This window comes from Bufo gargarizans, chromosome 7, assembly GCF_014858855.1.
Source record: "Bufo gargarizans isolate SCDJY-AF-19 chromosome 7, ASM1485885v1, whole genome shotgun sequence".
In the NCBI taxonomy this organism is placed as follows: Eukaryota; Metazoa; Chordata; class Amphibia; order Anura; family Bufonidae; genus Bufo; species Bufo gargarizans.
The window spans coordinates 174,177,492-174,189,521 of record NC_058086.1 but is presented as its reverse complement, the minus strand read 5'-3'; the positions used below and the strand labels follow the sequence as shown (position 1 = coordinate 174,189,521).

Genomic DNA, 12,030 nt, shown 5'->3' with positions numbered 1-12,030 from the left:
GAAAGCCAGTAAGACTTGACAACCCCTGTAACATCATATCTAAGGGGGGGGGGGGAATCCACAGCACAATAAACTTGCTTATCCCACACACAGTAAACACGTGTAATATGTGAAAATTGCCCTAAAATCCATGTGGAAGCTATCTGCTAGATAGGAATTGGTTAAAAACACTCTTATATTGCGTAGAGATGAGAGAATCAATTTGTCTAATCAGCAGGGCTTCAACTGGGGGGGGGTTGTCCCTGCAGTGAAGAAGCTCCCATTCACAGGATCAGACATATTGCCCCGACAGTTTCCTGCCTGCGCCGCTGCTCCGATTGGCAGAGCAAGAGCAGAGGCTCGGCTTCAGAGCAGAATATGCCATCAGTACGGCTACATGGCGATTCTGGGCGCGATACATGTTACGTGTCCTAGTATCAGTGTAGCAGGGCCGCCCTGTCAATCTTGCAAGAGGTGGGTGCTTCATCACCTGCAGGGACAGCCCCCCACAGGTAAAGAAGCCCTGCTGCTGAGACAAATTGGTTGGTTTCTCTCGAGGCGACTGGACACTAATAAGTAGGGAGTATTTTAAAACCAAATTAGGATCATTTTCCAAACGAGCTGTGAAAAATGAAAGGTGGAATCTGATTGGTTGCTATGGGCACCTAAGCCAGTCCTACTGTACACCAGTTTTATAAGTGACCACAAATGTGCTTAAAGTCGTCCACGTTAAATATAAAAAGTTACAGCCAAGAACTAAGCAGTTCTGACTTTTCTCAAAGTGCACCTACCGATTCAGAAAACTTGTAATATGTCGGAAGTTACGATCCCTTAGGGTCTGGGTACCCACCACCCATGGCTCAAAGGCACGGGAACCTGTATGTACTGCTCAGTCCTAGGCCTCACGCACACAACCGTATCCTTACTATAATCCGCAAACCATGGATCCACAAAATACGGACACGTACTGCGTGCATCGCGTTTTTTTCTCAGGCCCATGGCTAGGAATGAATATCCTTATCCGCAATACAGACAAGAATAGGACATGTTCCATCCATTCGTGGAATGGACGTCCATGTGCTGTCCGTAATTTTGCAAATCCATGAAACCGAATGGGTGCAACCTGCAAGAGACATGGATCAGGCACTGATGCAAAATATGGTTGTGTGACTGCGTCCCAAAGGGGATATTTATTAAAGGGGTTATCCCATGATTAATGCAACAATAAAAAATAAAATCTGACATCATCTGGTACATGACAGTCTCTTTCTAACAAAGCTAGAACCAGCCCTGTGCCTGACATGGATCCAAAGATTTTTCCATTCATTGCTCCAAGTGCTTTGTTAGATTCATTTCAGGGGCATGCCCTTGCTGCTGCAGCTCTCTCTCCGAAACTATCCCAGCTTTTAAAAGGGAACCTGTGTATAGAGCCGAGGACGTGGGTTGCTAGATGGCCGCTAGCACATCCACAATACCCAGTCCCCATAGCTCTGTGTGATTTTATTGTGTAAAAAAAAACCAATTTGATACATATGCAAATTAACCTGAGATGAGTCAGGGGCAGGACTCATCTCAGGTTAATTTGCATATGAATCAAATCTTTTTTTTTTTACACAATAAAAGCACACAGAGCTATGGGGACTGGGTATTTCAGTTGTGCTAGCGGCCATCTAGCCCCCCATGTCCTCAGCTCTATACACAAAATACCGGTGACAGGTTCCCTTTAACCATAAGTAACCATGCCTTGGGCACCTTACATATAAATAAAACTTTAATTTATATTTTTTTTTAAGCGAAATAAAACCACACAGCCCTATGGGACAGGTATATTGCGGACATGCTAGCGGAGATCTATCCGTGCATGTCCGCATCTCTATAGGCTAAAACTAGGTGACAGATTCCCTTTTACAGATATGGCTGATGGCAGTTGAACGATGTCACTGAGCATGTGTGACCACCTTGTGTGCCTTGTATTAAAGAGGACCTTTCATTGGTCTCAGTACTATAAACTGGTATGCCTACCCGATAGGTGAACGCCCGCACATGCAAATGAATATATTTTTTTTTTCTTCAAAAAAATGCCACTCTGTAGGGACGCTGTGCCTCTCGCTATGTTAATTTCCACCATCGGTACAGGGAGGAGGAGACGCCAGCGTTTCTAAGGGGGCATCTTCTTCTCCCTGCCTGCGATTCCGTCCAATCACACCGGAGAGCGTCACAGCCGGGGAGAAGGCGAGCCGTTTTTACTCCCTGATTGTGAGGCGCTCCTATGTGATTGGCGTCACAGGCAGGGAGAAGATGATGCCCCCCTTAGAAACGCGGGCGTCTCCTCCGCTCTGTACCGGCCCCAAAAATAGCAAGGGGGCACAGCATCCCCACGGGAAAAAATAAAATAAATAATAACATAAAACCCATTTACATGTGGGGGCATTCACCTATCTGGTAGGCATACGAGTTTATAATACTCAACCCAATGAAAAGTCCTCTTTAAAGGGGTTGTCTTATCTGAAACAATGGGGGGGGGGGGGCATATCGCTAGGATGATACTGCTGGGTCCCGCACCTATATCGAGAACTGAGTGGTGGCTGGAGGACTCCTGTCCGGCCACCACCAAGCGCTCACCCCATAGAAGTGAATAGGAGCGCACAGCGCATGACCGGCCACCGCTCCCATTCACGTCTATGGTCCCTATTTTCGGCGATCCCATAGAAATTAATGGAGGGCGGCTGTGCACGCGCAGTGCGCCCCTCCACCACTTTCAGGGCTCCTTTTAGGAGATAGGGGGAAAACCCGCACCTACCAGAAAATGGGGGCATATCCTAGCGTTCTACCCCCATTGACTGAGATGAGACAACATCTCTACATGATGAATGCCATTTGCTGACACAAGACAACCCCTTTAAAAAGAAGTTATAGCTCTTACGTGACCGCCATTGGTTTCCCCTCACAGATTATCACTGGCAAAACAAAAAAAATAAAAAATACTGGAGATCTAGCCCGAACTTCACGGCTGGATTTCTTTGGAGGCGCCGATGTGGCGAGTACTCGGCTCGTATAACCAAAAACCAGTCCATGGCGACAAAACCATCAGCTCCAACCCAGACCCAGTCAGATCCACAGAGGAGGAGCTGAAGTAAACCTATTCAAAGACCAGTCACTAAAATCCTGGAGACTGAAGCCCCTGCCATGTGCTGCCCACAACAATGGCTGCTGGAGTAGAACACAGTACACACAGCGCCCACTCATTCATTCATAAAAACGCACCAACACAAGCCGGCGGCTGCTCACACAGGACACACGCACCGCACACGCGTTACTCGGAGGGGTACCTGGCTCATTCACGCTGCGTTATCCAGAGAGAGAGAAGCGGGGAGGGAGGATTCTGCGGGTCTGCCGGCTCCCACCAGTTGAGACGAGCTCTCCGCTCACTTGTGATCCATCTCTTCCTGCTCCTCTCTATTAAAGCAGCAGTGGTGAGTCAGAGCGGCGCTCTGCACACCGGGTACCCGCTCTATGGTAAAAGCTGGGGAATGGGAGTTGTGAGATGCAGCGCAGGTTGGTCTAGTGCGCAGGTGCGGTCTACTGTGTCGAGCGTGTGCGCATGCGCAGTCACCTCATTTGCCCTCTACCTTAGTATGGGAGTTTGGGGGTTGTAGTAGTATAGAGACAAGAAACGTGATCATATAACAGAGGGGTCGCGATGGAAACAAGGAGCAGTGAAGTAAAATAAAAAGGATTTCTAAAGAAATAAAGTTTCAGCACCTTTAATGACGTCATGTCGTGACAGGAGCCCTGTAGTGATTGTACAAACATACCTCACAATATGCATCTCTGAAAGGGACTGTAACTCATTTTCATCCAAATGCCCCTCGTTATTACTTCTGACCCTCTAATTGAAACTTATCAGAAGTCAGCCCCATCCAAGTCCCCTATTGGAGCATTTTCCCATCTACTGAGGCCGCAAAGAACGGTTATTTTATATGGGGGCTCTGTATAGGGGCATTTTATACTGGGACAAGTTATGGTGGGTACTATGGGGAAGGGGGGAGAGGGGTACTATGGGGTCATCTACGGGGGCACTGAGAAGGGGTATTTTTTACTTACAAATTATGGGGGACACTGAGGGCATCTACTGGGGCACTATATATGGGGCATTTTATACTGGTACAATATGGGGGGCACTAGGAGGGGGAGAGGAGCACTATGGGGGCATTTACTGGGGGCACTATATAGGGGTATTTTATACTGGCATATTATGGGGGCACTATGGAGACATTGGCTCAACTGGGGGCATTACAAGGGGGTATTTTTTGCACTGTCACATTATAAGGAGAATTATTACTATTGGGGGGGCATTATGGTGGGCTTTATTACTCCCCCATGGTATGACCCCCTAGTAGCAGCACTGGCCTCTCCCTGCTCTGCTATCCCTCTGCCCCTTCTCCAAATCCTTATTATGAAATCTTTCTCATTAGGATAAAACACATCAGCTCTGCCGAGCCCCCGGCCAAAGTGTGGAGGTGTCCGAGACCCCCAAGGGCCAAGCCAAGTAACTGTAAGTGTTCATGTGAAATATGTTTATGTTATACACATATAGCCTACACTGTGCCCCACAATGTACAGTATACCGCTACACTGTGCCCCACAATATACAGTATACCTCTACACTGTGCCCCACAATGTACAGTATACCGCTACACTGTGCCCCACAATGTATAGTATACCTCTACACTGTGCCACACAATATACAGTATACCTCTACACTGTGCCACACAATATACAGTATACCTCTACACTGTGCCACACAATATACAGTATACCTCTACACTGTGCCCCACAATATACAGTATACCGCTACACTGTGCCACACCATATACAGTATACCTCTACACTGTGCCACACAATATACAGTATACCGTTACACTGTACCACACAATATACAGTATACCTCTACACTGTGCCCCACAATATACAGTATACCTCTACACTGTGCCCCACAATGTACAGTATACCGCTACACTGTGCCCCACAATATACATTATACCTCTACACTGTGCCACACAATATACAGTATACCTCTACACTGTGCCACACAATATACAGTATACCTCTACACTGTGCCACACAATATACAGTATACCGCTACACTGTGCCACACAATATACAGTATACCTCTACACTGTGCCACACAATATACAGTATACCTCTACACTGTGCCCCACCATATACAGTATACCTCTACACTGTGCCACACAATATACAGTATACCTCTACACTGTGCCACACCATATACAGTATACCTCTACGCTGTGCCACACAATATACAGTATACCTCTACACTGTGCTACACAATATACAGTATACCTCTACACTGTGCCCCACAATATACAGTATACCTCTACACTGTGCCACACAATATACAGTATACCTCTACACTGTGCCACACAATATACAGTATACCTCTACACTGTGCCACACAATATACAGTATACCTCTACACTGTGCCACACAATATACAGTATACCGCTACACTGTGCCACACCATATACAGTATACCTCTACACTGTGCCACACAATATACAGTATACCTCTACACTGTGCCACACAATATACAGTATACCGCTACACTGTGCCACACAATATACAGTATACCTCTACACTGTGCCACACAATATACATTATACCTCTACACTGTGCCACACAATATACAGTATACCGCTACACTGTGCCACACAATATACATTATACCGCTACACTGTGTCACACAATATACAGTTTCTTCTGTAAAAGTCATCAAGTGTCATGGGGGGGGGGCTTTTTCGCCCCAGGGCCCCATTTCACCTAGAAGTTTGACAAAATGCACTTGTGAAAGTAAGTGTCCCTGAATGGCAGTTAGGAAATGTGGTCACCTTATTTGGACATCACAGGGGGAACACAATGGCCCCATACACATCGTGATGGCTAACCTCCGGCATTCTAGCTGTGGTAAAATTACGACTCCCAGCATGCTCCATTCATTTCTATGAAGTTTTGAGAACAGCCAAGCAAGTGTACATCTTGGCAGTCGTAGTTTTACAACAGCTGGAGTGCCGGAGGTTAGCCATCGCAGCTTAGAGCAGGGGTAGGTGACCACCGGCACTACAGCTGTTGTGAAACTACAACTCCCAGCATGCATTATTGGTCTGCTATTCTCCGAACTCGCATAGAAATGAATGGAGCATGCTGGGTATTGTAGTTTCACAACAGCTGGAGTAATGGAGGGTGCTGACCCCTGGCTTAGAGTATCGTCGGCCACAGCTGCTGTCTTCAGCAGGACCGGCGGACAATCTAATGCGAGATTCACATTGCCGTTTTAAATTCCTGTATTCTGTTTCAGCATAGTCACCTGGCAGACGCTGGACACCGCCGAGGGACCATTCACTATAATGTAGTGCTCCAGATCCGTCAACTTACAATGCCAATGTGAAGCTAGCCTAATGTGTATGGAGACCGCCTCGCTCTCCTCTGACAGATGATATAAATGGAAAAAAGAATGGGCCGTGTTGAATTTCAGTGCCTAATCCTTTTGTTCTCATTTTGCACCTTCAATACCGCGCAGCCATTAACAATACAGACTGAATTCAATAGAGTCCGCCGGGGCCCTTCCAGCCGCACTATACTATAACGCAGAACCGCCGTGTCCCAGTTATACACCCTTGTATTGGGATTACATGAACTGTTCTAAAATTTGTCACAACCAATCCGCTGCGTCTGAACGCCCGAGCCAGATTCACATTACGCTGGGTTCACACCTGAGCGTTTTACAGCGCGTTCCTACGCGCTGTAAAACGCACAACAGGCAAGAACCAATGATTCCCTATGGGAATGGTTCTCACCTGGGCGTTTTACAGCACGTACGATCGCGCTGTAAAACGCCCGACGCTCAAACAAGTGCTTGAGCTTTTTTTTGGGCGTTTGTCGCGCGTTCCCGCACATAGATATTCGGGAACGCGCGACAATGTGTGCACCCCTATCTCTGTATGCGCGATTGTAAACGCCCGTACAATCGCGCATACAGAGCGCTCGTTTCAGAACGCTCAGGTCTGAACCCAGCGTAAGGGTTGTTTTAGGTCCCTGGAAGCGCAGGAGAGTAGAGCTTGGAGCTGGAATGTCATGGACAGGAGAGTCTATATTATTATTTTTTTACCCCTTGCACCCTGCCTGACCATATGAAAAGGAAATGTTCCCAGTCTCAAGTTTTTTCCGAGACTTTTATTTTGGATAGGTCATCAGTTTATGATCGGTGGGTGTCCGACACCTGGGACCTCCGCCGATCAGCTGTTTGAGAAGACAGCGGCGCCGCAGACTTCTCGCAGCGTTCATCAGTCTTATGGCCTAGGCGCAGCTCAGCCCCATTAAAGTGAAAAGGGGCTGAGCATGATACCAAGCATAGCCGCTATAAAATGTACGGTGCTTGGAGAGCTGAGAGAAAGCACTTGTACCTTCTCAAACAGCTGGCTGTCGGACCCCCACTGATTAGATGCTGTTGACCTATCCAGATGATAGGTCATCAGGTGCCCATAGCAACTCTAAGTTGTAAATCAATAGGTCATCAGTATAAAAGTATTGAAAAACCCCTTTAAGTAAAAAAGTATTAAAAATCATACAAAGGTACTTTAAAAAAAAATAAGAAAGAAAATGGTGTTGCAGTAGCATGATCTGTTTTTCTGTTTCTCTATCTTTTTGTCTCTTTTCTATCCCACGTATACATGGATAAACCTTGAGGAACAACTGTAGAAACACTAGGGATAGAGTATGTAGAACACAAAAACTACAGTATTATCATCTGAATGGAAGGCCTTGTTCATCATCGTGTAAAATCTTTCCTTTCCATTTCTTTTTGCATAAAGAACTGCACCACAAAAGCGTGCAGACATGTGTACTTGTAAATCTGTCAGAAGAGGCCAAACAAGATTGTGATGAATCCTTTTTTATTGCGCTGATCGTAAAAAAAAACCTCATAAACATAACTAGTAATAGTCTGTTTTAGTAATGAGAGGTGCAATACGTAATAGATGCCACAAGTAAACATCATAGTTCAGATCCTTTCTCCGGCAGTCAGTCAATTACAATGTTTGTAAACCTCAAGCGTAGCTGGCCAGCTAAAACCTGTCCCCGGTCTGTGTTTATACAGCTAGACCTGCCAATAACCTTAATACAGTTCCTATGTTTGTGTGTTAAAGACAAAAGCAGAGTTATTTACAGTGACTTCATGTTTGGATGTCATATAACTGTTATATATTGTGTTCACAGGAGCAGAAAAGATAATATGTCTTAAAGATTCATTATATGGATGTGAGGTAAGCTCAATGACACAGCAGAAACAACAGAAAGCATAGAATTGTTGTTGCTGGGCAGGAGTCTAGACCAATCACACGAGAATCATTTATACGAGAGGGGTTACCCCCCAACTTGTGAGCCCTACGTGGAAAATTATATTCCATATATACATTATATGTGCTATGGCAGGCTTTCTGGCACAGGGCATAAGTAAAGATACATTTAATCTGGAAGCTAATCAGGTTTTTTCGCAGCAGGCGATTCCCCTAAACAGTACGGACATACTGACGGGCTTCAAAAACCTCAGCAGAACATACAAACAGTATTACCGATCCTGGTGGGAAATAGCCAGTCTTGAAACATATTTATCCCAAAAAATTGTATATAGGGGTCTGAGAAACACCTTGAGACCAAACATCCATACCGAAGATTTGGAATATGTCAAGGGCTGGGATGAGATACAGACTGAGAGTTCTTTGAGACTCATGAGATATATGGTTGAATATGAGAAGCGCAGCTTTGAACGGACAGTGGAACAACTTAATCAGGAAGTGAGAGAGATAATTACCTTTGAACAACATCCAGACTTTAAAAATCAGGAATCCAGATTACAGAAGAGCCTTGAAATCCTAAAAGAGGAAATAAAAGAAAGAAAACATAGAAAATATATCCGTGATAAGTTGGATTTCGATAATAATCGCATATATAACTGGAAAACCAAACAGAATTACCCGCTAAGAAATACGAGATACACGGATTTTTCTGAATCTGATGCATCTGGTACCGAAAGTGTAAATAATCTGGACCCAAGAAGCAGGGGCGGTACAAAAAGAAAGGTGAGATATAATAGGTTCAGAGATCAGAAAAAAACTGGTAATCCCAAAGAAAAAACATCAGAATGTCTGCAACTACAATCAAATGGAGCATCATCCTTTTTGGGTGGCTTTGCCTTCTCAAATACAAACATGGGAAGCCAGAACAAGATGACCATGGGAACTTCAGTAAGGCCCAAAACATCTTTGGACACCTCGATCCCGCAGGATATAGCATCCATAACATCTGGACAAATGACTACAAGTGGTATAAATCCCGGAATACAGCAAAATCAGAGCCAAATTGCGACAACACAACCCAATATTTTTGCTGTTCCACCTATAGCCCCTCTTTTTTTAGGACACAACAGTGCCCAACCGAGGGACAGGGAGAAGTGGGGATACAGCAACAAATAATTTGGAAGGAAAATGATAACTCCACTCAAATCGTGAATCTCTCAACACAGTCTTTGACAGTAGCACAAGTCACTTTATTGAAAAAAGGTCTAACATTCACACCAGTACCTGAATTTAATAAATTCAATTGGATTAAAGATATAAACCTTTTCGCACGAAAAATGGCACTGCACAAGCAGTTTTCTAGTACAAATAATGAGACTGGAAAACTCATTCAAAAAGAACAACAAGCCTTAGAAATATTGGAGAGTCTACACCTGGAAAGTGAGGGTTATAATGTTGATATTACTCTTCCATTAACAGACCTGAAACCACGATCAAAATGGACACCTCCCTTCTCACAATTCCAAAAAATTTAGACTTTTGTACATCTAGTATCACAGGATATAAATAGGTTAAAAATAAATAAAGATGCAAACCCTGATAACTTATCAGAGGAGGAAATCAATGCATTGAATGAACTGAGAACTAATAAAGACCTAGTTATTAAACCTAGTGACAAGGGAGGAAATATAGTAATTCAGAATAGAAAGGAATATGAAGAAATGGTAGATAGGTTGTTAGGGGATAAGGACATTTATCAAGTCCTACATGAAAACCCAACTAGGAAATACTTGGAAGATCTTAAAGAAATTTTAAAATCAGCTAAAGATAATGGTCTCATATCAAAAGATGAATTTGATTTCCTATATAACAAGAATCCCACAATCCCGACCTTTTATGCACTACCCAAGGTGCACAAAGGAAAAAATCCAATACCAGGGCGCCCTATAGTGTCCGGTAATGACTCTCTCAGTCAACCTGCTAGCGAGTATGTGGACGAAATATTGAGACCATTTGTATCATCTTTACCGTCATATATAAAAGATACGACTGATGTGTTAGCCAAAATTAGGGGCATCTCTCTATCTTCGTCCACATACTTGGCGAGTTTGGATGTAGAAGCTCTCTACAGTAATATTGATCACATCTTGGGCCTAGAGGCTATAAAACATTTCTTAGACACAAAAAGTATTAATTTTCATGAACACAATGAATTTATATTAGGCTTACTTAAATTCATTTTAAGTCACAATTATTTTCTCTGTAGTGGTACCTTTTATCAGCAGATGAAGGGTACCGCTATGGGGACGCCATGCGCACCGACTTTCGCCAATTTGTTTTTGGGGTGGTGGGAGGACACTATAGTATTCACAGACAAAATGGAAAAATTCACTGATCACATTTTATTTTGGGGGAGATTCATCGATGACGTTCTGTTATTCTGGGAGGGAGAAGAAGAACTATTTCACACATTTGTTGGGATTTTGAACCATAATAAAATAGGTATGCATTTTACCTTTGAAATACATCCGAGTCAAATATGTTTCCTGGACTTAAAAATCCAAAAAGACCCGGAAGGCCAAATCCTCACTGATATCTTTAGAAAACCTACTTCGACTAATAGCCTCCTTCATTGGACGAGTTGACATCCACCAGCCTTAAAGAGAGGAATACCAGTAGGGCAATATTTAAGAGCTAAAAGAAATTGCACAACTGAGGAATCCTTTAATAAGGAGGCCAATGAACTCTATAACCGATTTAGAAATAGGGGCTTATCCTGGGAAATGCCTGAAAAGAGCTTTTAATCGTGTAAAGAATATCAAGAGGGAAGATCTTCTAGTCCAGGATCATAAGAAGAAAAATGAGGAAAAGAAGATAAGATGTATTGGCACATATGACTGTAATAATCAACAAATAATGAAAATCTTGAAAAAACACTGGAGGATACTTACCAGCGATGATGAATTAAGACCAGTTTTATCATCATATCCCAGTGTTACATACAGAAGGGGACCAAATCTAAAGGACAAATTGGTTCATAGCTTTCTACCTGCAAACGAAATAACAAACAAAACCTGGTTAAAATCCAGCATTGTCGGCTCCTTCCCATGTGGGAATTGTACATTTTGTAAGTATTTACCTAGAGTAAAAAAATTCAGAAACCCCTCAGATGGACGTGAATATACAATTAGAGAACATTTTAATTGCCGCAGTAGCGGAATCATCTATATTGCATCATGTAATTGCCCTAAACTGTATGTTGGTAAAACCACACAGGAATTAAGGCGAAGAATATCCGGACACATTAGTGCAATAAATACAGGAAAGGATACGTCCCTATATAGGCATATTACATACGCCCATGGGGGAAACACTGAAGTGCTCAAATTTTGGGGACTGACAAAAAAGACCCTGGGACCCAGGAGCGGAAACCTGGATATTAAACTTCTACAAGAAGAAGCCAGGTGGATTCAAAGATTACAGACCCTGAGCCCAGGAGGCCTGAATGAAGGCTTTTCATATACAGCCTTCATCTGATGCGTCTAGCACATGAAATAATAAAAATAATATTTATTAAACAATAAATAATAACTAAATAAAAGAAGAAACAAAGAATAATGACCCCCCCCTCCCCCCTTTGATAGTTCCAGAATATGAACCCAGCCCCAGTAGCCACCAA

At 43.6% G+C, this 12,030-nt stretch overlaps 1 protein-coding gene across 3 annotated transcripts in view; it reads right to left on the bottom strand.

The window, feature by feature from the left end:
* SOAT1 (sterol O-acyltransferase 1) overlaps window positions 1–3,466 on the bottom strand; it is a 54,947-nt gene extending 51,481 nt beyond the window's left edge. For 2 of the 3 annotated variants that reach the window (XM_044300714.1, XM_044300715.1), the window contains exon 1: window positions 3,309–3,466. In XM_044300714.1, coding sequence (XP_044156649.1) covers window positions 3,309–3,317 — 9 coding nt within the window. In that variant the 5' untranslated portion in view covers window positions 3,318–3,466. Of the gene's footprint in view, window positions 1–3,243 lie in introns of all 3 variants that reach the window. The other variant, XM_044300716.1, reaches the window with a different exon arrangement.
* Between the last annotated feature and the right edge of the window lie 8,564 nt (window positions 3,467–12,030).